This window comes from Diceros bicornis, chromosome 35 (genome assembly GCF_020826845.1).
Source record: "Diceros bicornis minor isolate mBicDic1 chromosome 35, mDicBic1.mat.cur, whole genome shotgun sequence".
Taxonomy (NCBI): Eukaryota; Metazoa; Chordata; class Mammalia; order Perissodactyla; family Rhinocerotidae; genus Diceros; species Diceros bicornis.
This window is the reverse complement of record NC_080774.1, coordinates 23,339,916-23,365,853: the sequence shown is the minus strand read 5'-3', so window position 1 is coordinate 23,365,853 and position 25,938 is coordinate 23,339,916. Positions and strand designations below refer to the sequence as shown.

The 25,938-nt window shown below is 52.0% G+C and overlaps 1 protein-coding gene across 2 annotated transcripts in view; it reads left to right on the top strand.

Annotated features, from left to right (window-relative positions):
- Positions 1-22,040, top strand: part of ASCC2 (activating signal cointegrator 1 complex subunit 2) — a 38,198-nt gene extending 16,158 nt beyond the window's left edge. For both annotated transcript variants that reach the window (XM_058531735.1, XM_058531734.1), the window contains 14 exons: positions 718-828; positions 1,938-2,050; positions 5,713-5,787; positions 6,227-6,334; positions 6,577-6,645; positions 6,854-6,928; positions 8,289-8,469; positions 10,133-10,347; positions 11,263-11,382; positions 17,682-17,775; positions 17,869-17,999; positions 18,569-18,671; positions 19,940-20,019; positions 21,326-22,040. In XM_058531735.1, coding sequence (XP_058387718.1) covers positions 718-828; positions 1,938-2,050; positions 5,713-5,787; positions 6,227-6,334; positions 6,577-6,645; positions 6,854-6,928; positions 8,289-8,469; positions 10,133-10,347; positions 11,263-11,382; positions 17,682-17,775; positions 17,869-17,999; positions 18,569-18,671; positions 19,940-20,019; positions 21,326-21,497 — 1,647 coding nt within the window. In that variant the 3' untranslated portion in view covers positions 21,498-22,040. The remainder of the gene's footprint in view (positions 1-717; positions 829-1,937; positions 2,051-5,712; positions 5,788-6,226; positions 6,335-6,576; positions 6,646-6,853; positions 6,929-8,288; positions 8,470-10,132; positions 10,348-11,262; positions 11,383-17,681; positions 17,776-17,868; positions 18,000-18,568; positions 18,672-19,939; positions 20,020-21,325) is intronic.
- The last annotated feature ends 3,898 nt before the right edge of the window (positions 22,041-25,938 follow it).

Sequence of the window (25,938 nt, the reverse complement as noted above, 5' to 3'; positions counted from 1 at the left end):
AGTATACTTAAAGATGGCGCCATCCGTTAAATACATGATTTTACAGTGAGCTCTGTTTTCCCTTCACTGGTGATTTGTCTTTTGTTTTTTTTTTTGAGGAAGATCAGCCCTGAGCTAACATTCATGCCAATCCTCCTCTTTTTGCTGAGGAAGACTGGCCCTGAGCTAACATCCGTGCCCATCTTCCTCCACTCTATGTGGGACACCGCCACAGCATGGCCTGACAAGCCGTGTGTCGGTGCATGCCCAGGATCCGAACCCGGGCCGCCAGCAGTGGAGCGTGCGCACTTAACCGCTATGCCACGGGGCCAGTCCCGTGATTTGTCTTTTATTTCAATATAGTTCCCATAAACCGCCATCTCCAGGGGATCCAAAAACATATATGTTGCTGAATGTCTAAAATATTCATTACCATACACTTGCCCAGCCCATCCAGTCAGGAAATATCGGCAGGATTCTGGGGGCTTTACATACATTTTGTTTTTTTAATCCTCACCACAATCCTGTAAGAAGGATGCCCCCATCATCCCCATTTTACTTAGTTTCCACTCTGACTGTTCTCTGAGAAGGTCATTGTCTCGGTTGGTATCCCTGGAACACTGGCATTTATTCTCAAGGTTCCATGGCAGTTTGCAGATCACCCGTCCTGGCTGCAGGGCAGGGGTCCTAGCTACTGGTTTGACAGGATGTGGGAGCATCGCCTCTTGTGTTTCACAGGTCTTCAGCAATATCCTCCAGCACTGTGGTTTGCAAGGGGATGGGGCCAGCGCCACACCCCAGAAGCTCGAGGAGAGGGGCCGACTGACTCCCAGCGACATGCCTCTTCTGGTGAGGTTGCCCTTCAGCCCAGTCTCTTCCTGGCTAATAGAGGACCCAGCAGCTTCTTCCCCTGCTCACGGCTCCTTTCCCCAACTCCGTAAGCAGCTATTCCCATCACACAGGTTCAGAGCATTTCAGCAGGCTTTCATTTTTCTCTGGGAGCTTCATTTATGGTGTAGTAGAAAGAACAGGGAACTAGAATTCAGAGGACAGAGATTTAGTCTTCACTTAGTTCAGCTCAACACATTCCTTAATGTGTTATTCGTTGAGCCATTCATTCATTCAGCAAATTTGTAGGGGCCTCCAGCATGTGCCAGGCCCTGTGCTGGGCCTTGGGGGTAAAACAGTTAGCAAAAGCAGACACGGCGCCTGCTCTCATGGACCTTGGAGTCTAATGGGGATGACAGACAGAAGGTAAATATTTAAGGAGCTTGGACACATGTCAGGCCTTGTGCTAAGTGCTAGAGAGAGCAGGAATGAGGGAGCTGTGAGCTGTTCTCCTAGAGCTTGAGATCCTGTAGGAAAACAGGCATTAAACAAGTGTTTCAGAAAAGAGCATGCCAAGAGGTGTGGGAGCAAGTCATTTGACCGCCCCTGAACCCCAGTTTCCTTATCCATAAAATGGAGACCCTAACAGCTGCCCAGCCTACTTTTTAGAGTTGTCATGACAATCAGGAAAGTGCATGAGAAAGCACATTGTGTTCTGTATACCCTCTTCAAATTGTAAGAAAAGTGTAGGCGTGGTATTCTTGTCCTCACTGGGATGTACTTTCTGGGCAGGATCATAGGCGTTGTCTTCAGAGTCAAGGGTGGGTTCTCCTTCAGCTTAGAAGAGAGAATCGTGTTATCATAGAGGTAGAAGTAACCCTAGGGATCGTGGGGTGTGCGCCTGTTGGAGCTACAGTAGCAAGACCTGAGGCTTAGGGAGGTTGAGTTGCCCAGATTGTGGTCCTCGAGATGGACCAGCCAGGCTTTGCCCAGCGCCTCCAGTGTTCTGTTCCCCCTATGAGGCATCTGCCTATTGGGGACCCCCAGCTTTGTCAACTTTGTCTCAGACCCTCCACAGAGCTGTGTACGGGGGTGGAAGAGAATAACGCAGTGTTTTCTTTTGGCAACAGGAATTAAAGGACATCATTCTCTACCTTTGTGATACCTGCACGACGCTCTGGGCCTTTCTGGAAATCTTCCCTTTGGCTTGCCAAACCTTCCAGAAACACGACTTCTGTTACAGGTACAGCAGTAGTTCTGGCTGTTGAAGTAGAGGTTCGAATTCACATCGTCATTCAACAAACGTTTACTGGGTGCTTATAAGGTGCCAGACCTCTTCCAGTCTGGGGATACAGCAGTGAAGAAGACAGATGAGGCTCCTCCCGGTGTGGAGCCTGCATTTTAAAAGCACTCCCATTTTTGGCTAAGAGCAGGGTAGGGGGGGAAAAAACCAACAACCAAGAATAGGGCAGTTTCAATTCAGTTCTATTTTGTTTCAAAGCTCCTATAAGGGAGTAATAGACAAGAGGTGGTCTTAGGTCTTTAGCATCTAATCCAGGGGAGTGCACACACAAGGAAAGAAGCAAATGTGCTCACATGTGGGGCCAGCTTTTTTTTGTGGCCATATTATGAAGCACTCTGGGAACACAGAGAGGGGAGGCAAAATTCTGTCTGGTGAAATAAGAGGTTTCATGGTGACCCTTAAGTGAGGTATTGAGGAACAAACAGGAATCTTCCAGACAGAGAAAGTGAAGTGCATTCCAGGCAAGCAGAGTGAAGCCTGTGAAGGCCCAGAGTGTGTTCCAGGGAGAGCCAGGGAGTGGAGTGTGACATGAGGCAGTGGGTAGGGAGACCAGGGCAGCAGGAAAGGAGCAGGTAACAAGAGATGGATCCGGGGAAGTTGGTAGAAGTCAGATAGTGAGGAGCCTTAAATGCACTGGCAGAGAGTGGGGCCTTTATTCTGTAGATGGTAGGAAGGCACTGGAGGCTTTTATTCCAAAGAGGTCATAGAAGGATCCTGCTGGGCCGAAGAAAGATGTAGAGGAGGATATAGGGCAGGGAGGGAGACCCTCTTTGCCCACTTAGCATCATGAGCATCTGTTCCTTGTACAGTGAGAAAGGGGTGCACGGGCATGGGCTGGTAACCACGTTGCCTGGCAAGAGCAGGGGCTGGCCTGTTCTCAGTGGCCTCTGGCTGTTCTTGCCAGGCATCTTTCCCCACCATTCTCAGGAGCTTCTGGGAGCTGCCCAACTCCATCCACCCAGCCGTCCACCCATTCAGTCATTTACTCGCCCATTGAGCAAAACATTTATCTAGCACTGACATGTGCCAGAGATGGCAGCTGGTGCTCTGACCCCTCCTGGATCTCCTCAGCCCTTGAAAATCAGACATTAGGATTGAACAGCCTCCCAGAGAATGTTAGAATAAAACGACACTTTCCCCGGAAGAAAGAGGTTAGGATGGGACTGTAGTTGTCCACTTTTTTAAAAAGGTAACTTTTCTCATGGTAAATGTGGCAAATGCTTGTAGGAAATTTGGAAAATCTCAAAAGGTAGGCAATTAAAATCACCATGAGGGATCATGCTCTTCTTAGACTTTTGTGCCTTGCTTATTTTCACTTATCATCAGCATTTTCCCATTTTCCTAAATCATGTTCCCAAATGTAGCACAGATTGCTTTTGAAAGGGCCTTTGGAGATAGAGGGGTAATTTTGGAAGAACTGACTTTCTTGCAAGGGACAGTGGAGGCAGGGGGGTGACTCCACCTATCTCGGGGTGAAGAGGAAGAAAGGAAAATACTATTGACTGCAAGTGACACTGCCTTTGGCAAGTAATACTGCCTTTGACCCACGAACAGCCTGGGGCTGGCCCAGCCTGTTCAAACTGTGCTGGAGGCCAGAAACGCCCACTGAGCAAATGCAGCAACCTCAGTCCCCAGAACTCTCTGCAAGGGTTTATAGTCACCAGACAACTTTTTAGCTAATCCCTTTCATAACAACCTTCTCCTCCTTCCTCTCAACTATACTCAAGTATGTCTGAGTCTGTCTCTGTCCTTTAATTTTGTGAATGAATAATATGTTCACATGGTTCAAAACTCAAAAAGTATGAAATATATAGTGAAAAGTCTCCCTCAACCCCTTCCCCAGTTCTCACCACACAACCATTGTCGTTAGTTTTTTTGTGGAATTTTCCACAGATATGCGTATACATATGCATATACAAGCAAATATGTGCAATATGTATTGCCCCTCCCTTTTAAATTTAGTGCTGGCACGTTATGAGTTCTGTATTACTGTTTGCATTTTATTTATTTATTTATTTGTTTTTTTTTTGTGAGGAAGATCGGCCCTGAGCTAACATCTGCAAATCCTCCTCTTTTTGCTGAGGAAGACTGGCCCTGGGCTAACATCCACGCCCATCTTCCTCTACTTTATATGGGACGCCGCCACAGCATGGCTCGACAAGCAGTGCGTCGGTGCGCGCCCGGGACCCGAACCGGTGAACCCCGGGCCCCCACAGCGGAGCGCACGCACTTAATTGCTTGCGCCATCTGGCTGGCCTCCTGCATTTTATTTTAAAATTTAATGTCTATCAGTGCATAAAGCATCCTCAATCTCTGGTATGGCTGGATAGCATTCTATTGTACTGTACAGAATACCAGGCCCCATAGATGAACTTTTAGATTTTTTTCAGTTGTTTGCTATTATAGAAAAATGCTGCAAAGAGTAGCTTTGCACACACATCATTTTGCACCTTTGCAAGTATATCTGAGGAATAAATTCCTAGAAGTAGAAGTGCAGGAACAGATGGTATGTACATTTTAAATTTTCATAGATCTTGCCAAATCACCCTCCAAAGGAGTTGTTCCAATTTACTCTCCCTCCAGCAATGTATCCTGGCAACACTTGAATCTGTTTGGGCTGAACTGCCCTCTCTGTCCTCTTCTGGGTGCCTTGCTGTGGGCCTAGCAAGGCTTGCATCTTTTGGCCTAGTTACCCTCTGCTATGTATGGCACAACACTAGCATAGAAGTTGCCAGAAGCCAGCCAATCGACAGACAAGTGTTTACAGAGTACCTGCTACAAATTCAGCACTGTCCTAGGCACATAAGCTACATGTCTGGCTTTGGGAAGCTTAAGATGTTCAGAGGAAGAATTACACCACAGAAGAGAGGCAGCTGCATTTAAAGTTGTAAGGATAACGTATTCTGAGTGCTGTGCATCTGGTTCTGGAGAGGAATAACCACATGGGTGAGCCTGATCAGGAAGCACCCAGAGTGGAGGTGGGCCTGAAATGGTACGGGGAGCAGGAGGACAGTTGCTGTGGGCATTAGCCTAAGACGAAGCCTGCGTGGGAAGCTGTGGGAGTGCTGATCCATGGGAGGACAGGGAGAGCTGTGTGGGTGGGATGGAGACTTTGAATTTGAGTTGGGAAGGGGTGGGTGTGAGGTTGCCAAGGTGAGAAGTAAGGTTGGTTATGCTGTATGCATGTACCAGAGAGAGGAGTTAATTGTTTTGACGTCATAGGAGGTAGGGACCTGCTGGCAGTTTTCGAGCAAGAAAAAAGTGTGACCCTCTGTCCATTTCTCAAACCTCAGTGAGTCCTGAGTGGCCCTCATTGCTTTGTTAGAATGAGCCTATCTGGGCCTTGGTTTCCCATCTGAATGGGGGACATAGCTACAGGTCACTTCCCATGAAGCTCTTCCTGGGACCAGCCACCGCGGGTCAATCTGGGGAATCTGGGTGAGCCTGGGGAAGAGCCAGCGTGGTCCTGGGAGAAAATTGTTGTGGTGACAATTTGGGAGCAAGAAATGGGCCTTTCCTGCTCCTTTGGGTTTGTTTGATTTTCTAATGAAGCGTGGTATTAATAAACTAATCCAGCCTTTTATCCACGTGTGCCTTCACAGACTAGCTTCCTTTTACGAAATAGCAATTACCGAACTGGAGTCTGCAATTAAGAAGAGGAGGCTTGAAGACAGCAAGTGAGGCGGGGACAAAACTAAGAGTGTTGTGGGAGAGAGAGGCCCGAGCACGGGCCCTGCCCTCCCCAGGCTTCAGCATCCTCATCTCTAAGACGAGGGGGTGGGACCAAGGACCTTGCAGCTTCCAGCTCATGTGTCCTTACCTAGCAGCCTCCTGGCCCCTGCGTCTGAGCCTTTCCCCCTCAGCTGTTGCTCCAAGCTCCTATTAACCTACATGTTGGTTCCTGACCCACTGTTTAAACTGAGAAGCAGCCCTGGAACCAGCTAGCCACTCAGGGCCTATAGCCTTTTGCCAGCTGCAGTCAGCAGTGAACTCTGAGGCCGTCAGCCCCGGGGGACAGGTGTTGGGGGGCACCTGCAACTGCGGGGAATAAGCCCCCTCAGTGCCTTTTCATTGTCTTTGAAATATCTATTTCTTTTTTCTTTCTGGCCTTCAAAGGCTGCTAGGTGACCTGTGGCAGAGGCTCTCCCATTCCAGGAAGAAGCTACTGGAGATTTTTCATATCCTCATGAACCAGATCTGCCTTCTCCCTGTCCTAGAAAGCAGGTAAGCCCTTGGGAGCTGCTGCCCAGGTGGAAGAGCCCCTGTGAAAGCCCTGCCGGGGTGTGTCCTTCACTGCATCTGCCCTCTCCCTTGCTCCCTGGTTGCTGAGCAGAGATGGGAAACTGAGAAAAATGCCTCTTTCCTCCAGCTGGCCAGAGGCCCTGCAGAGGGGTGGGGTGGGTGTGGAGGGGAGCTGCAGATCATCTGCATTGAGTGATCTCATCTTCCCTGGTGTTCTCCTCCAGCTGTGACAATATTCAGGGCTTCGTCGAAGAGTTCCTTCAGATCTTCAGTTCCTTGCTGCAGGAGAGGAGGTGAGTGTGTGGCCGGCTAGGACCAGGAGTGGGTCAGGCCCGTGGCACTCCCACCAGTCCCCTTCAGGCCTTACATACCAGAGCCCCTGCCATATGGACTAAGCTTCTGGCATTTGTGGTTGGGCAGCAGACGCGGGGAGTGGCCAGCAGGAGAGCAGTGCCTCTGTGGCCCCAGCCCTGTCCTTCCTGGCTGTTCTCTGCCCGACAGGTTCCTCCGGGACTACGACGCGCTCTTCCCTGTGGCCGATGATGTCAGCTTGCTGCAGCAGGCCTCATCTGTCTTGTATCCTTTTACCATAGCCACTGGGACAGGGCTTGGCCTGACCAGGTCAGAGATGGGCTGCTAAGGCACAGAGGAGCAGCGGAAGGTTTAGCCCCAAAACACACAGGTCAGCCAGCTTTCCCTAGAGGTCCGCCAAGGCCCCAGCCCCTGTTTCTGGAGGAGATGACTGCTCTGATCCTCGGGCAGGGGTGGGAGGGACAGTCTTGCTTTCTCTAGGTGTTTACTGAGTGTCTGGGCCTGCATGACCAAGATGGACTCAGCCCCACCCGCACAGACCTCACTGTAGGAAAGGAGACAGACAAGTAAATAGGCAGTTAGATAGTGTCATATGGGAGATATTTAGAGGGTGTGGTAACCAGGGGAGGCACCTAACCCAGTGGAGCTTGGGGTGGGGGTGTCACATGGAAGTGAAGTCCAAGCTGAGAACAGCAGAAGGAACAGGAGATGGCCAAAGCCCCGAGCTAAGTGTTCCCAATGGACAGAGGACAGAGCAGGCCCGTCTGAGGAGATCTGAGAGAAAGGGGTCTAGTGGGAGGGGCTTTAGGGCGTGGTAGATGAGCTGGGGATGAGCAGACCTTCATGGCCCTGGGATGACCCTCACTAAGAAGTTTGGGCTCTGTCCTGTAAGCACTTGGGGAGCCGTGGAAGGGAATGATGCAGGGGGTGACAGGGTCAGTTTTATACTTTGGAAAAGCTCCATCTGTCACAGGAAAGAGAATGGACTGGCCTGGGGTCTCCGTGAGGCCCAGGGGCTGCTGAGGACACTGTTGCTGGCATCCAGGTGTGGCCGATGGGGGTTTGGACTAGAAGTGGAGTGAGGGAGGCCAGGGCGACTCCCAGATGTCTGGCTTGGCAATGCCCAGGGTGGTAGAGAGGGAGGAGGGACAAGGAGGAACAAGCCTGTGGGCCATTTTGGTGCTGGGGTGGGTTGCTCAGTCCTGCCTCAGGGGTACCCTGTGGGCCCCCAGCCTTTGCAGAAAGCCCTCAGCTGGTTGAATGGCAAGCCTTGTGGCAGTGCCCCCATCGGGCCCTCCCAGTGGTCAGTGCAGAGGAGTTGCAACTGACTTGTCCAGACACCATGTCCCAGGACTCTGATGCCAGCCTCTTGTCCTGTCTTTACCCAAAGCTGCTTTCTGCTGAGTGGCAGGTACTGGGTTTCAAGGCCAGTGAGGCCATGGTCTGACCTGTTTCTCTCTGCAGCCCAGGTGCCCATGGCCCACTGGGTGCCACCCAGACAGCCCCTGGCAGAAGTCATATGGTCAGACCTGGGGAGAAACTGAGAAACTACGCTGCCTCAGAGCTGAGGAGGCAGAGAGGGCTGTGGCCTCGGAGGGAGAGACCCCTTAACACGTCCTCACAGGGATGAGACACGGACTGCCTACATCCTCCAGGCGGTCGATAGTGCCTGGGAAGGGGTGGACCGAAGGAAAGCTACAGATGCTAAAGACCCACCTGTGGCTGAGGATCTTAACGGGGTCATGGTGACGGTGGAACCAGTCGGTGGAACATCATCACATCCAGAGAACTCAGAGGAAGAGGAGGTGTGTCTGGAGCAGCGCTTTCCCCCTGCTTCCCCTGCCCCTGCTGGCCCCTTCTGAGAGGTTGAGCCAGCAGGAAACCTCCTTTCTTTGTTTCTGCTGTCGGACAAAAAGGTTTCGTTTGGAATTGATGACCTTGAGCTGCTGGTCAGCTCCATGCTGCCTTTAGAGAGTCCCAAGCTGAGGGCACGCTGGGCCGGGTGTGAAGAGACAGCAAGTCACTGAAGCTATCAAAGCCTCAGTTTCCCTTCTATAAAATGAAGCGATGGAGGGCTGGCCCTGTGGCCTAGTGGTTAAGTTCAGCACACTCTGCTTCAGTGGCCTAGGTTCGCAAGTTCAGTGCCCCGGTGTCGACCTACCCCACTCGTCAGCCATGCTGTGGCGGTGACCCACATACAAAATAGAGGAAGATTGGCACAGATGTTAGCTCAGGGCCAATCTTCCTCAGCAAAAAAAGAAAAAAAAAAGAAAATGATGGAGCTTTTTCCACATGATCCCCTTCTTGGGGCTCTCCCCTAAACATGCTGGTGGAGCTGCTTTGGTTGCAGCTGGGAGCAATGCCTGATATCACCACCTGGCCTTCCTGGAAGCCCCTCCATGGGACTGCAGGGCTCCACTGAGCAAGTTTGGAAACCTCTGATCTAGTGTTTTGTCTCCAGGCTTTTCCAGAACTCTCTGGAAAAGTTGTGGCTATAGTGATTGGCCACTGAACCCAGGACTCTTCCCTGTGTGTTGGGAGTCAGCATGACATAAAGATTATGACCACACAGTCTCCGGGGTCGGGCAGCTCAGGGGTGTATCCTGGTTCTGTCACTCACCAGCTATGTGGCCTTAGGCACATCACTCACATCAAGCCTTGGTTCCTCATCTGTAAGTTGAGGATAGTTGCTGTCCCCGCCTCCATACGGTTGTTGGGATTTCCAGAGCTTCTGTGTGAAGCACTCTGAGCCTGCCTGGCCCTCCATGCTCCATTAACAGATGCTGCTCTTCTTGCTGTCAGACCCCAGGCCCCCTGACTCTCGCAGGGTCTTGAAGAATGACAGCCCCCTCAGCCTTTTCCCACTCTCTTCCCCGTTTGGCTTCTTATCTGAGACAAGGAGGGTTCTTATGGTTGTTGTTTTGATTTATGAATTTCCTTAAATGAAAAGCCTAACAAAATTGAGCCACATCGAGCAGTATATGAGCTGAATCCCCCTTGTTGAAAAGAATATAATTAAAAGGGAGCATTTCCACATGGTCCAGGTCTGGTGGTTGCTGTTCCCTCCAACATCAGTGATCAGTTTGTGAGAGGACCATTTAAGAAGAGCCCAGGCTGCGCCAGGCACTGTGCTCAGTGCTTTGTGTGCATTATCTCTTTGAACCATTTGAAACAACTTCACGAGGTGGGGGATAGTATGCCCATTTTATAGGGAGGAAACTGAAGTTCAGAAAAGGGAAGCACCTTGCCCAAAGTCACTCAGCCAGTCAGTTATAGAGCTCCCTCTTCCACAGGGAAGGAAATGGAGGCTCAGACTTGAATCGCTTGGCTAAGGTCCCACGGCCAGGAGGGGCAGGGCTGGGACTCAAATCAGGTCCCCTGACTTTGAGTCCAGTGCTCTTTGGGGCCTGTCGCCCTATCACTGGCCTGGCCTAGCCTTCCCCTCCTTCACTCTGGCTCTTCCCACAGTGCATGGGGGCAGCCGCTGCTCTGGGCACCCCCATAGGTGGTGTGGAGCTAGACTCACTCATCTCCCAAGTGAAGGACCTGCTGCCTGACCTTGGCGAGGGCTTCATCCTGGCCTGCCTGGAGCACTACAGCTACGACCCGGAGCAGGTGATCAACAACATCCTGGAGGAGCGGCTGGCCCCCGCTCTCAGCCAGCTGGACCGCAGCCTAGACAGGTGGGAGGAGGCTCATGGCATCCAGCCTGCTCAGGGCCCTGGCAGGAGGCACTCTGCAGGCCCTTGTCGGGGGCCCTTAGCTCCTTCGCCTCCCACTCTTCTTGCCCTCGTGTCTCAGGACTCAGTTGCTCTCTCTCCCCCACAGCAGTGTTTCCCAACCATGTAAACTAATGTCCTCTTTGGGGAAACATAAAAACCTTAGTTCCCGCAGGAGGTTCTTACATGCCCCCTGCAGGGCAGAGTGTGTGCCCAGCTGGACATCCTTGCGTCACCTTGTGGACAGACCGATTAGAGACACAGGATGTGACGAAGGAGTTACTGAGCCCTTCAGAGCTCCAGAGTTGCTGGTCAGCCCCTGTCTTTCCACCTTCCTAGTGGATTCCTGGGGGAGGACAGTCAAAGCTTCTCACTTCCTTTATACCTGCCCTTTCTGAGTTTGGCCCACAGCTTCCCTGCAGGCCCCGTGGGGCAGCAGGAATGAGTACATGATTGGGTGTTTCTTCCATGAACAAATGATGCTTACTGAATGAATGAATCAAGTTAGCTATGCCTTTGGACACGTTCCTCAGCCTCTCTGTGCCCATTTTACAGGTGAGGGCACTGAGGCACAAAGAGGTGAGTGACCTATGACCAGCTATCTCAGGGCTGTTGTGAACATTAAATGAGGGAGGGAGCTTTTAAGAAACAGAAAGAAAACCTGTGTGAATAGCACGCGGGACCGAGGGGGAGCTTCGTTTGAGATGTGGCTACCTACCCAGGCGAGGGCCAGGTAGGGCAGGTTTTAGATTGTGTCCAAGTGTGGCTGTTGAAGAGAAATGGAGAATCTGATGGATATAACATGGTAGGAGGAAGTGGGGTGCAGGTAGGCATCAGCTGGCAAGGCCCCCTTAAATTGATTTCTATACCGCCCCCCAGACAGCTGAAGCCAGACCCGACGCCCCTGCTGACGTCTCGTCACAACGTCTTCCAGAACGATGAGTTTGACGTGTTCAGCAGGGACACAGTAGACCTGAGCCGGGTGCACAAGGGCAGGAGGTGAGTACAGTGGGCCGCAGGGTTCCAGGGACCTCAACTCAAAAGTGCAGAGAGAGGGCTGGCCCCATGGCTTAGCGGTTAAGTGCGCGCGCTCCACTACTGGCGGCCCGGGTTCGGATCCCGGGCGCGCACCAACGCACCGCTTCTCCGGCCATGCTGAGGCCGTGTCCCACATACAGCAACTAGAAGACTATGCGACTATGACATACAACTATCTACTGGGGCTTTGGGGGAAAATAAATAAATAAATAAAAATTATTAAAAAAAAAGTGCAGAGAGAAACTAAGGGCTCTGTCTTTATGGATCTGGCCCGAGTTTCAGCTCAAGGCTCCCTTGGCAGCCCGGGACCTGTGTGCTCCAGCAGGCGGGGACAGGTTCTCTAATAATTATGCTTTAGGCTCTGACTCTGCACTGAGTGGTTTTTAGTAAATCCTCGTCGTTGACAGCAAAAGGCCAGAGGGGCCAAAACTGTCCCCTTCTTCTCTTCTTCTTACATCTTTGAATGTGTCCACCATCGAATCTCTGGATGGGAGAGCTGAGCAGAACTTCCCTGAAGCTGCTCCTTGAACTGATTTTGTCCATTCTATGACAAAATGAGGAAATTAAGGCCCTGTACTGAGTGAGCTTTTCAGAGAGTGAACATATTCCATCTTAAGGCCTTTCTACTTATTTTTACTTTATGTCCTTCCTACTTTTTTGACATGGAAAAGTCCATTCATAATTTATTCATTCATTCAAGAAATATTTACTGGGTGCTTATGGCATTCTAGGCCCTGGATATATTAGGTGTTGGGGATGTAGTGGGGAGTGAAACAGACACGGCCTCTGCCCATGTGGAGTTTGTACTAATCAATTCATCAAACAAGCAAGGTAAAACTGCAAATATAACAGGTACTACAAGGTAGAGGTGCACAGACTTCCAAGCCTCTGGTAGGGGCTTTGATCCAGGCAGGAAGTCTTCTCTGAGAAAATGACATGGGACTAAGAGTGGAAGGATGGGGAAGGGTCAGTTCTGCGAAGCGGGGGAGGAGAAGCTTTCCAAGCAGAGTAGACATCAGGGACAGTGGCCCCAAGGCCGTGGGGAGCATGGCGAGGGTCCCATGAGCCAACATATTTTATGTTTTGGAAAGATCCCCTGGGTTTTTAGTGGAGACCCGTTGGAGGGGCCAAGAGTCAGCAGCGATGGTAGAAAGTACGACATAGAGAATGGCAAAATAAGACGTTGACAACACTATGCTAGTCCCCCAGAGTTCTCCTGAATGGTGTTGGTTCATGGAATCCAGAAATTTGGGAACTGCTGGACCAGTACAGCCTGCCCTTTCCCCCATCATATAGATGGAGACAGTGAGGTTCAGAGAAGGGAGGGGACCTCCCCATTCTTGTGATAGGAGCCCCAATGGCAGAAGTGCAAGCTGCTGCTTCAGTGAAGGCCCTGTGCTCTTCCACCCCCAGGGCTGTCCAGTTCTGGAAGCTTGGCTGGCCGAGGGCTTGGGGAGTGAGCGCAGGGCGGCTATAAAGCCATCTGGCTGGCTGGACAGGAAGCAATTACAAACTGCTTAGTCACACGCATTGCAACATCCTCAGATCCCAGGCTGGAGATGTTATCCTGTATGAGTGGCCGCTCTTCCAGGCCAGAATGATCCTCTGCAGCTCCTGCTGTAGGGAGAGGGGCAGACAAGGAGGGCTGTGCCCCTGCTCATAGGGCGCTCCAGGCTGCCAGGCAGAGAGACAGGGTGGCAAATGTTTACTGAACTCTTTGTGCTGGGTAGCCCCGGGGCTGGGGATTGCAAAGAGGCAAAGCCTCCGTTCATGTGTTCATCATTTATTATTCATTCAGCAAATATTTATTAAGCGATTTACTAGCGCCAGATCCTGTGCTAGATACCAGGGAGACGAGGTGAGCAGGGCACCCAGGCCTCGGCCTCAAGTGGTGCAGAGACCCTGGGAAAGACTTAGACCGTTAAACAAGCAGCGAGAGATTGGGATGGACCATACAGGGGCCTCAGCACAAGGCAGATCACACTTGAGTTAAAATGTGTGTGTTGTTAAATCAGATAGGATGGGCCGCCCTGTGGCTTGGCGGTTAAGTGGGCGCGCTCTGCTGCTGGCGGCCCAGGTTCGGATCCCGGGCGCGCACCGACGCACTGCTTCTCTGGCCATGCTGAGGCCGCGTCCCACGTACAGCAGCTAGAAGGATGTGCAGCTATGACATACAACTATCTACTGGGGCTTTGGGGGGAAAAAAAAATCAGATAGGATGCGCTCAGTGACTCAAGTAATAAGGAAATCTGTTCCCTTGCATGACAAGGAATGGCAAGGCAGGGCAGTCTAGGCTTGGTTAACCCGTGGTGCAGCCTCACCATCAAGGATGCATCTTTTCCTTCTCTCGGAATTGGTTCCCTCGAGGCCACTGGGCAGCTGCAGCTGTTTCAGCTATGACCTCCAAAACTGACAGCACCTGGAGGAAGTCTGGAGCAGGTCTTCTTGTAGATCTCTTAGAGACCGGGAGACCTTTCCCAGAAGTCTCCAGATTCCCCTCACATCTCAATGGGGGAACTGGGTCACAGGGCCAAGGTCCAGGGCTCCAGGTGAAGGGGGAGGGTGGAAAGACCTGAACAAAATGAGGGTTTGTTAGGAGTGGAGGTGAGGTGGAGGGTGGCTGTTGGGTAGACGCCATGCACATGTGCTACAGGTATGGTCATTCCCCCCCCCATCCACGGGGGATATGTTCCAAGACCCCCAGTGGATGCCTGAAACACAGATAGTACCAAACCCTATATGTACTATGGTTATTCCTGTACATACATACCTATGATAAAGTTTAATTTATAAATTAGGCACAGTAAGAGATTAACAACAACTACTAATAAAATAGGGCAATTATAACAATATACTATAATAAAAGTTATCATAGATCTTAGCAACCTCAGCATACGATTTTTTTCTTTCCTTATTAAGTCAAGAACTTTCACCTTTTCAATTAAAGGAAGTTCTCCCCAGCTTCTCTCTGGCATATCTGAATTGCCAGCATCACTATTCTTGCACTTTGGGGCCATTATGAAGTAAAATAAGGGTGACTTGAACACAAGCACTGAGATACCGTGACAGTGGATCTGATAACCGAGACGGCTACTCAGTGACTAACGGGCAGGTAGCGTATACAGCATGGATACGCTGGCCAAAGTGATGATTCACGTCCAGGGCAGGACAGAGCAGGATGGCGAGAGATCTCATCACGTTACTCAGAATGGTGTGCAATTTAAAATTTATGAATTGTTTATTTCTGTAATTTTCCATTTAATATTTTCCGACTATGGTTGGCCCTGGGTACCTGAAACCACAGAAAGTGAAACCACAGATAAGGGGGGACTACTGTATAACATAGCTAAATGAAGGAGGCGGTGCATATGAGGTGGGGTCCCCTAACTGCTTTGCACTGAACAGTGGTGCCCTGGAAGATAATAAGTGTTCTCCCTCAAAAAAGGTTCTATCGCCAAAAATGTCTGTGCACTCTGTCTGCCTCTTGGAGAGTCACAGAGCACATTAGCACATTAAAGTCTCTGACAAGTCCTGCAGTAAAAGAAATAGGATTCACTTTGTTGAGCCCAGCAGGTGCGGGTCCACTTCTCCTCATCATCTTATTTCATCCTTACATCATCCCTGGAGGTAGAACCAAGACTTGGCAAGGATAATGGTCTTGCCCTGTGGTCACACAGCTCAGGAAGTAGCTGAGCAGACTTGAATCGGGAGACCTGTGTTCTGGCCCTGGATCTGCTGGTAGCTGTGTGACGTTGGGAAGGTTGCTCTGCCTCTCTGGATCCTCTGATTCCTCACCTAGAAAAGGAAGGGTTTATTGCCTCTGCAGCCCCTTCAGAAATTCAAAGGTGGATGTCACCCCCCAAGGGCCAGTTTGAATTGAGCCTTGAAGGATAGGCCGGAGGAAGTGGGGAGGGGAAAGGTAGCCGAGCTTGAGGAGAGCCTGCGTGTTCTCTGGGCTCACTCCCATCTTGTAGGAGGCCAAGGAAGCAGCCTGCTCTGAAGACAGTCTCCAAAGCCACTGCTACCTGTATTTCCAGACTTGACTGAAGTTCTGTCCCTCAGATGGATCTTTTCCCGGCTAGTTTTGCCCCTGATTTTCTTTTCCTTCCTGCCTCCAAATGAGGTCATGGGGCCAAAGCCACACCTCCCTGGACAGGGTTCCCAGAGCACCAGGCTCCACTGTCTCTACCTGTGTCCTCTCCCAGGGCCCATCTGTGGTGGCCAGAGTTTGCCAGGCTTCTCTGTCTGGCCCTGCCAGGGAGCCACTTAACCAGAGGCCACACAGTGCAAAAGAACAGCCCTGCTACCCAGAACTGGGGACAGGGTGGACCAGGAGCCGTGAGAGGTGGCAGAAAAAAACAGTGACACCTCTCATTCATCCTTGGTCCCCTGGCCCAGCACGGGTCTTGGCACCTAGCAGGCCCTCAGGAAATGTGTGTTGAATGAATGAATGTACTCCTACCAGTGGCACCAACCACCTGGAAAAGCTTGGGCCCCTTTCATTTCCTGTCTGCCTCTTTCCAGCCCCCAACTTGGTAAAGGAGGCCAGGTGAGGGCCAAGGCCACAGTCACAGGCCCCTTTCCTGGTGAGATGTGAAAGATTCCTGTAGACCAAGATTTTTCCCTGTCCAAATCAACGCCCCCACCACCATAAAGCCTCCATTATCCCTTCTTCTGACCCTCAGCTAGACCCCCTGCACAGAGTTCACATCTCCTTCCTCTGTGTTTCCAGGGCGTGCTTGCCTCCGTTTAGCACATTTCACGTTGGCTGCCATTTGCCTGTCTGTCACGCCCCCTAGACTGAGTTCCATGAGAGGAGATCCATATCTTACTCTTTTCGGAATCTCTCCCCAACTCAGCCTTAGTACCCTGCCTGGCACATAGTAGGCCTTTAATAAAACCGTTGAAGGAAGCCAAATCCTAGCCCACCACACTGGGGGCTGCAGTGCTGACCTGCTCTCAGGCAGACAGCCCGACAGACTCAGGCGCCTGCTCCTCCCTGTACCAAAAGCCAGCTAAGAGATTTTTATGGAAGCTGTGTAGGGCTTTGTGCCTCTTCTCTTTTTTTGTCCTCCCCTTGATGCATTCCAGAGACCTGATTTCACAGCTAAGCTGGATTTTCTTGCCTGGCATCTCATATTGATTTTCCCCTGCAGGGCTAGAAACTACATTCCACCGTCCTGTCTATGTGTCTGACAAGCCAGGTTTTTCTACAGAGCTGCAAAGCCACAAGTAAGAGGCCTGAGTCCCCACCACGGCTGTGCTGCAGCTCACTGTGGTCCCGTGCATGTCCCTCCCCTTCCTTCCACTGCACCCGAGTTTCCTCACCTGCAATTGGACAGGAGTTGAACTTCTAGACTTTTCCTGTCAATGCAATCTGACGTGGAAGATTGAACTGCAGAACAGATAGAAGGCTAGTGTGGTGAAGCGGGGTGAGAGGAAGATGCCAGGACCCCTCCTCACTCCTCACTCCTCACTCCCAGAGGCCCCCTAGGGCTCCCCTGAGCTCTTTCTTAAATTTTTGTTTGTTTTAAAAGACTTAAGTAACCCCAGGCCCCTCCTAGGAGTAACCATTGTCATTTGGTAGGGGGCTTCCTGACCCTGTCTCTGTGCATTTACATACATAGATATCTGTATGCCTATAGGAACAGAGAGTTGGTCTGGTTTGTCTTCTGCTTTTTATACAGATGGGATTGTACTGTCTATTTTTCCATAGCTTGCTTTTTCCCTCTGGAATAAGTCTTAGAATTCTTTCTCCGTCAGCACAAATAGATCACTGTCATTCTTGAGAACTGCCACCCAGCATTCTGTAATACAGATGTGGCACAGGTCCTTTGGCCATTTCACTCGTGATGGACATTAGTTGCTTTCGATTTTTCACTGTTACAAGCAATGCTGAAAAGACAGTCCCTGATCAGGCATCTTTGTGCACACGGCCAGCGTTTCTCTAGGGTGGACGCCTTGAAGGGGTATTTCCTGGCTGAAGGGGGAGCACATTTGACATTCTAACAGCTGCTCCTGGGAGGCCTTCCAGAGTGGCTGGACCCAGTCACCTGGGCACCAGCAGTGGTGAGAGGCCCACCCTCCCACAACCCCCAGTGTAAAATGTGCCCCCCAATGCTTGAGATCAGTGTCTCAGTTTGTGCCGGCCTGCGGGGTGGAGAAGTGAGCCCAAGGTCTCTCCGGACCCTCACACCCTGCAGCCTTCAAATCCTGATGGTTTTCCCTCCTCTCTCCTCCCTGTTCCCTCTTGATGCCAGGAAGGAGGAGAACACGCGGAGCCTGCTGAACGACAAGCGGGCGGTGGTGGCACAGCGGCAGCGCTACGAGCAGTACAGCGTGGTGGTGGAGGAGGTAGGCGGCGTTCCCAAGGCCACAGGGCCCAGGCTGAGTGGGGGAGGCTGGCCAGCCCCTGGGCCCCTCTGGCCCACACCTCTGCCGTTGCAGGTGCCGCTGCAGCCAGGTGAGGGCGTGCCCTACCAAGGGGATGACTATGAGGATGAGTACGATGACACCTATGATGGCAACCAGGTGGGCGCCAACGATGCCGACTCAGATGATGAGCTCATCAGCCGCAGGTGAGGCTGTAGGGTGGGCAGAGGGTGGAATTCTGGAGGCAGAGCAGCTCTCTGGCCCATGGGCTCTCCCGTAGCCTCTTGTTAATACAGTTGGGGAAGCCAAGGCCCTGTTCACGTGAGCAAGTCAGTGGCCAGGGCCCAAACCCAAGCCTCCTTACTCCTAGTCCAGTGCTCTCTGCATCCCCAGCCACCCCCTTGGCCAATTGGTCCAAGCTACTCTGAATGAGGCAGCATTTATTTGGTTTCATGCAGTAGCTTTACATTTTTTTTCTTAATTGCCAAAAACTTTTCCCAGTGGAACCTTATAGAGATTCCCCAATGTAGATAAAGCAGAGCTGCCGTGACCAGAGAGGACTGGAGAGCCCCCCACATTCCCCCTAAGCCCGCATGTCAGACCCTGGTACCCTCAAGGAGTCTAGGGGCTAGCAAAAGCACGTTGGTTTTTCCCGGCCTCCTGAGCCCTGCGTGTCCTGGCGGGCCCCTCTCACCCAGGCCCATTCCCTCCTCCCCGAGGCTCTCTCTCCAGGTTTAATCCAGTGTTTGATCTCACTTTCTCTCTGAACCCTCAGGCCCTTCACCGTCCCTCAGGTACTGAGAACCAAAGTGCCCAGAGAAGGACAGGAGGAGAAGGACGAGGAGGAGGAGGAGGAGGCTGAGAACGAGGCCCCCAAGGTACCTCCTTGGCAGGTGGCAGATGAAGGGGAGGGTACAGTTCTGAAGGATGAATCAAGAGCACTGCGCCCTCTCTTCCCTCCATCTGTCCTTGAGGCAGCCCCAGCATTACTGCCCGGGAGAAGAGGGGTCCCTTAGACCCCAGGATGTCTGCTTGGAGAGCTGTTGGCTGAGAACTAGCCTCCACTGCCCAATGGGGACGGATTAGAGACTGGGCCTCTGAGCTGCTGGGTTCATCAGGCCCAGAAGCCTGGGGCCCAGGAGAAGGGCAGCTGTCAGCCACTGTGCCCAGGATGGCAATTCTTAAAATCAGAGAGGCATTAGAGCCCAAGGGCCCTTGGAGGTCATCTGGGCTGGTGGGTTTGAAAATTCTGTTTTTTAGCAGCTAAACTTTTTCCTCAAATGAAATCTTCAACGGAACCTCATATAAAACAGATAAAAGCAGTGCTGCTTGGGTTGAATGGGGCGGCAGCTGGAACCCCTGGGTCCCCTCATGCCCTCCCACCAGGGTGACAAATTTACATGTGTCCGGGGCCAGGCCACCAGCGTGAGTGTCGTGGGCTGATGGAGACAGTGCCTGGTGGTGGGCAGCACACAGCCCTGCCCGAGGGGCCCCTTAGCACAAGCTACCCGGAGCTTCCAGGGATTTCCCTTCTTCCAGGAAAGGGGTCAGCCCCGGTTTCTATGTAAAATCCTCCAGTTTTCAAAGGTTACTAATTCCCCTTGTTTTGTTTCCTTTTCGTTTTTTTAAACAGCACAGGCCACCACAGCCTGTCTGTGGTCCTTAGGTTACAGCTTTTCCCCCTGCTAGTCCAGTTGCTTTTCACTCTGGGCTCAGGAAATGGTCTTCAGGAATGGACCCTCCCACAGTACATTGCTAGTGGCACCAGCGTGAGGACGAGTCCGCTTCCAGGGGCGGCTTTCTTGGCTTTCAAGGCCCGGTGTGGTCTCTCGTGGCCATTCTGGCTTTCCCCCCAGTGCTCCCATTTGTCATCATCATGCTCGAGCTGTGGCCACCCGCCCCACCGTGCCTCAGTCCCTTCAGCTGCCTCCCCCTCAGGGAACTGGGAGGGACACAGGCGGGAGGCTTCTAGTGGAAACCTTAGACCATAGCAAGCCCGGCTCCATTCTGTGGTGTCGCCCTGCCGCACTGTGGCTTCCCCCAACTCCTGGCGTGGAGGCATCAATGAGATTCAGTCAGCTATAGCCTCACCACAGCTTAGGGAAGTGGGGCGGCTCATGCTTCTCTTCTCTCCTCCCCTCCACAGCCTGACCATTTTGTGCAGGACCCTGCGGTGCTGCGGGAGAAAGCAGAAGCCAGGCGCGTGGCCTTCCTCGCCAGGAAGGGGTGAGCATTTAAGGAGCTTTTTCTGGTGGGAGGGAGCCCATCTGGGGAAGGCCCAGCCAACCACCCAGGAAGCCCACACATAAACCCTAAGTGCTTTACGTGTATTAATTTAGCTCTTACAACAGCCCTATGAAGTAGCTACTATTATCCTTATCCTCATATTACAGATGAGGAAACTGAGTCCCAGAGACGTTAAGTAACCTGCCAAAGGTCACACAGCTAGTAAGTCGTGGAGCAAAGATTGAGCCCAATGGCCCAGCTCTTGTAACCACACTTGTAACCATTACTTGATAGACACTGGAGCCCGACGCGTCCAGAGCTAGCTTGTGTCAGACAGAGTGTAAAATGTGGGAGAGCCCAAACAGACAGGCACACATCCTTTATGGCTAACAGAGGGATGGTAGGGACAGGGGCACTTAAGCTGGGCCCTTAAGGGTGGAAAAGGTACAAAGGAGTTTGTCATGTGAGGACACAAAGGCAAGAAAGCACAGGCGTGGTCAGGGAGAGGGTTCTTTGGAGCAGAGCTGGGAACGAGTAACCAGAGACTCCTCTATTTCATCCCCCTTATCTTCCTAGGAGGAAATAGTCCAGAGGGGCCCAGTACCTGCCTGAGGTCCCCCTGCCACTAAAGGCCAAGCCAGGGGTGGAAGCCCAGTCCCCCATCCTGGCCCTGGGACTCCCACAGCACTGCCCACTGGGTGCAGGGGCTCATGAAGGAGGGAAGGCATTTGGATCTCATTCTGAAGGCAATGGGGAGCCACAGAAGGTTGTTGAGCAGGGAGCAGAGCAATTCTGACTGCTCATCCATCCCAGCCCCCAGAGCACAGAGCTCTGGGCAAACCCAGCAATTGAAACGGTCTGAAAAGGTCCTAGGTCGTGTCTGTGAGTGCACTTGGTCTTTGGAGACCACCAAGCAAGGCTCTGGGGTGTAGAACAAGAGTATTATCTCATCGGTAGCACGTGGCCCTGGATGGAGAAGGGAGGGGACCATCCCCAAGCCCTCGTCCTTCTCCCCTTGTTGATAGTGGTGGTCAGCTCACTAGCCAGTCCTCCCCCACAGCTTAGCTAGGGCCCATCTGGAGGCAAGGCTCAGAGAAGAGAAATCACCAGGCACAGGGCTGGCCGGAGCCGCATCATCCAGCCCCTGCCAGGCTCCATTTGTCCTCCCACCGGAAGTTTGGGACATGGGTGACCTGACCCAAGCCGTGTCCTTTCCCAGGGACCTCCGAGGAAGGCCGTGGGCTCTTCCCATCAGAGCCTCTTCCGGCTGATGAGTTCTTCTGGGGGTGGGTTGTTCCTCCCCCAGGTACCGGCATGAAAGCTCCACGGCAGTGGCCGGCAGCCCCCGGGGCCATGGGCAGAGCCGTGAGACAACCCAGGAACGCAGGAAGAAGGAAGCCAACAAGGCGACACGAGCCAACCACAACCGGAGAACCATGGCCGACCGCAAAAGAAGCAAAGGCATGATTCCGTCCTGAAGCTGCTGCGCTAGGGCCAGCCGGGAGGCAGAGGGGCCAAACCCGCTGGGCTTTGTTACCATAGCCTGGGGCCTCCTCACCAACTGGCCTCCTTCCGGGGCCCTAAGTTCCACTCCACCCCTCAACAGCCTCAGCTTTGCAGCCCCTAAGAAGGCCACCTCGTCATCCACCAGCCAGCCGCGAGCACCTTCTTGTAGAACACACAGTGCCTTATCCCACAGCGGAGGAACCCAGGGGGCCAGCAAGCAGGCGAAAGGGACGGGGACGGAGAGCCCCAAGGCAAGCCCCCCAAACCTCATGCAGCAAGACACCACTTCCCTTTTTCCCTAGACGGCAGGAAACCTGTATATTCAAAAACATAAAACAGAAAAAGGCCTGCGAATAAAGTTTTTGACCCTTTGAAGCAATGATCCGTGATGTGCCCGTGACCCACTCTCCCTGTGTCCTATTCTTCAGTGACAGCCACTATCTGGAGAGGAAGAGGGCAGGATGATGACCGTGCTCTTTTCATCGACTTTTCATGCTTGCTTCTCATTTTAATGCCTCCTGCCTGTGGAAGAAAGGGCTCAGAATGTGAGGCCCTGCGGTCCTTTCCATTTCTCATTCAGTCCCTACAACTTCCATCCTAGGAGGTAGGTACTGTTTTCAGCCCCATAATACAGATGAGGAAGGTGAGGCGCTGAGAGTTGAGCGTGCCTGCCCAGGCCACAGCTGGGAGGTGGGAGAACAGGAGTTGGACACTCAGTCTGACCCCTGGCTTTTATAGGGTCCTAGACCCCTGTAGGTGGTGTCATCTCCATCTCATAGCTGGCCCGAGGCCACTTGGCCAGCAGCAGAGCCAGGACCAGAACTCAGTGCCTACTGTTTGTGCTTTCACTCTATTAAATCCACAAAAATTGAAGGGTCGGAGACTGGAAGAAACAAGTGAGGGTGTCACTGCCAAGCCCTGTTGAAGCATGTGGGACTTGGGCCTAGTTCTTCCGAGCCCCCGCCCAGGCAAGGCCAATCGGCTCCTAGCGTGGCAGCAGCTGCCAGGCATCCCAATTCCTGGGATGCTAGGAATTGAGGAATTCCTAGGGGATTCCCCCCAGAATGTAGCTAATCAGTGGCAGATCAGCAGTGGAGTGTTTGCTGGCCTGGCCTGGAGTCCATCAGTGGACGCCAGGGGCCCTGCCCAGCTGGACCTTGACAAATCACCTCAGATGCTAGTGCAATTTATTTGCACGTGGTTAGGATGAGTGTCTGAAGCAGCAAGGCAGACAGGCTCTTGATGAATTAGTTTTGTTAGGTCAGCCCGCACAAGTGAAAATCAATAACAATTCCTCTGTGTCGCGCCAGTTCTCTTGGTGCATTTGAGATGCAGAGCAGATATGAGGGTGGTGTCCTCCCCTCCCGCTGCCGAATTAGCTGAGATCAGCCCTGGGGTCAGCTATCTTGACAGGCAGCAGGAAGACTCTGTTTCCTCCCGGAGGCATTTGCCAAGGACCCATCTCAGTAACTGGCTGTTTCTTTTCTCTTTCACTGAGCTCCTCAGGCTCAGCTCTTGGCCCTGGAGCGAAGCAGGGTGATATGGGGGAGCTCCCGGGCTTTACCTGCCTTACCTGTTGCTGTTCCCATGGCCCCTCTCACCTTCACTTTGTCATCTGCACCTCCTGACCACCCAGAGTGCTGGTCAGGCCTCACATGAGCATCTCGGTTTAAAGGATTTGAGAAGACAGAGGTGATTTTTCAAGTTTTCCAGAATGTAGTGCCAGGTCACACTTGGTCTCCCTTGAGGAACTATGTATTTTCTCATTTCACATCTTGAGGGCACCCTTTTGGGGATGCTTTGAAAACAGCTCAAGGGTCATCCAGAATGGTGCTGGTGGGCACACTCCTTCCCCTCTTGGGGCCTCAGTTTTTCCATAGGTAAAATGGGTACACTGGACTAGATGAATGGCTTTCCACTTGGTACCAATTAAATCCTCTGGTTTAAGATGGGCAATGGCAGAAGTGTTTGAAGTGGGGTGGGGGCCTTGAACCCTGCCCACTTGGTCACTGGGCCCCATCACCCCCACTGCTGTTCCTAAGCAGGAATTTTCTAAGTGCCTTCTCTGTACCCTGGCAGAGAACATGACTATCACAGGCATTTCCCAGGAAGCTTTAAGACCTGTGCCTCCGAGAGGACTTAAGACTTGAGTGTCTTTGTTTCTAGTCCATGAGTGGCAATGATGGCGGCCGTGTTTGTCTGAACGGTGCTTCTGTGCCTCTGTGAGGTGGGTGGGGCAGAGCCTGTCCTTGTTTATAAATGGGGATCCGGGGCCCCAGGGAGAGCAAGTAACTTGCCCAAAGCCTGTGGCAATTTAGTGGCAGAGCCTGGAGGCAGATCCTTTCTGAGTGGCCCCGTTAGACAGCCAGGTGCAGTCTGGAAGAGTAAATGATTGGCGAGACCTGCCTCTCCCTGCCACACCAGGAGCTTGGGTTAAATAATACAGAGAGAGAAACGACGACGACAAAAAACAAAAGTAAACCCACCAAAAATGCAAGGGGGTTTTGTGGAGCACCCCCTTTAAATGATGTCAATGAAAACTTGCTAGCAACATAGGAAACTAAATATTCAAAAGAATAATTGTTTTTTAAAAAAGAATAAATTTGAAAGCAGAGTATATGATGATAATGTACCATGATTGTGAAAATGTTAAAAAAAATTTTACATTCAGACTAAATCTGGAAGGGAACATGCGTAAGTGAAAATGATGGTGAGACCATGATGATATGAAATGATAATAAAAGCACTTACCATGGCCAGAGTTTCTGCTGGGCTCTTTTCTTGCATTATCTTGTATAATCCTCACAAGGTAGGTACAGATGAGAAAACTGAGGTACAGAGAGGATAGGTGACCTGCCCAAGGTCACACATTTAGCGACTGACCAATAGGGGATTCAATCCCAGGGTTGTCTCCTAAAGCCCATACTCTTAACCCCAAAACCACCTACCATTCCTCCTTTCCCCCACACCCACATCCTTGTTACTCCTGTTCTTACAAAGAAAGAAGAAAATACAAGTAAAATAGCTGTAGAACAAGAGGGTGGGGCATCCCATTTCATCAGGCCAGGCTGATGGGACTCCAATTACATGTATGTTGGACCATTTGGTATTGTTCCGGAGATCTCAGATGCTCTGTTCCATTTTTTTCACTTTCTGTTTTCAAATTCATTTGTCCTTTCCTCTGTGTGTCCAGACTGCCATTAAGCCCACTGAATAATTCTTCATGGTTGTGTCCGGTCTCGCTCCAGGGGAGGCAGAGAAAAGGCTGGGAGTAGAGCATACTCAGCTGAGATGGGGACAGCAGAGCCTGGGGAGCACTGAGGCCTGGGAGGGGGCCAAGAGGCTGGGAAAGTTAAAGGGTCCAAGGTGAATGTGGAAGAGGGGTGGAGGGGAGGGAGTGAGCCAGGCCAGGCCGTGGCCTAGACAGTTGTCCAGATGTTTGCTGCCAGCCCTCAGGGCTTGGGGTGTGGACAGTCAGGCCAGCTGGGAGGGCCAAGGGAGGAGAGGACAAGTGCGTCCACTCAGCACACGTTTACCCAAGATCCAGTGCCAGGCACTGCAACAGGTATGTGTGAGAAAGACCCCACCCCGCCCTCGTGGAGTTCACAGTCCAAGGGGGATCCGGATGTTAAGACATTTTGGAAAATGATTAGTAACAGTTGTGCTAAATCCTAATAAAAAAATGAATGAACAAATGAGTAGGCCAGTTCAACAGAAAGAGGCTGAGAATAAAGACACTTTCCAGAATCAGAGGGTGGGAGTCGCGGTGTCAGGTAGCAGCCGAGAGGTCAAGCAGGCTAAGGCAGTGGGCTCACAGGGGCTCTGCCACAGCTTTGCCAGGAAGCGGTGGGGAGGCAGCCAGTGGGAAGAATGGAAGATGAGGAAGAGAAGACAGGAGAGTGGGCCTGTCTTGAAAGGAACTTGGCATCAAAGAGGAGGTAGGGGGGCTCAGAGGCGAGGAGGCAGTGTTAGAACCCAGAACATGTTTATGGGATGCCTAGAAGAAGCCAGGGAGGCTCCAGAGGACCCACCTGGGGCAAGGCAGTCCCTAGTGAGGGGAGGGGCGAGGCCAGGGCCCAAGTGGGGCTCCCCAGATCAGCCCATAGAGCGAGGGGCAGCCTTGCATCAGATCTTATCTAGCTCTCTGGGCGCTGGGGCACCAGGGAGGGACCTTGACTGTGGCCAGAGGCTGTTGTTGCAGTTCTACAGCCTGAACCAAGGTAAAACATTCAGTCTCAAGGTTACTATCTCCAGTCCTGTGTGTGTGTGTAGTCAGGGGTATGGATGTCTTAAAATGAACATGAAATTCTGACTTCACATCATACTGGAAATTCTCTTACAACAATTGATAATCGTCAAGAGAATTTTACACAGACTGGCAGAACCAGGAGAGCCTTAACGGGAGTTTAGTCC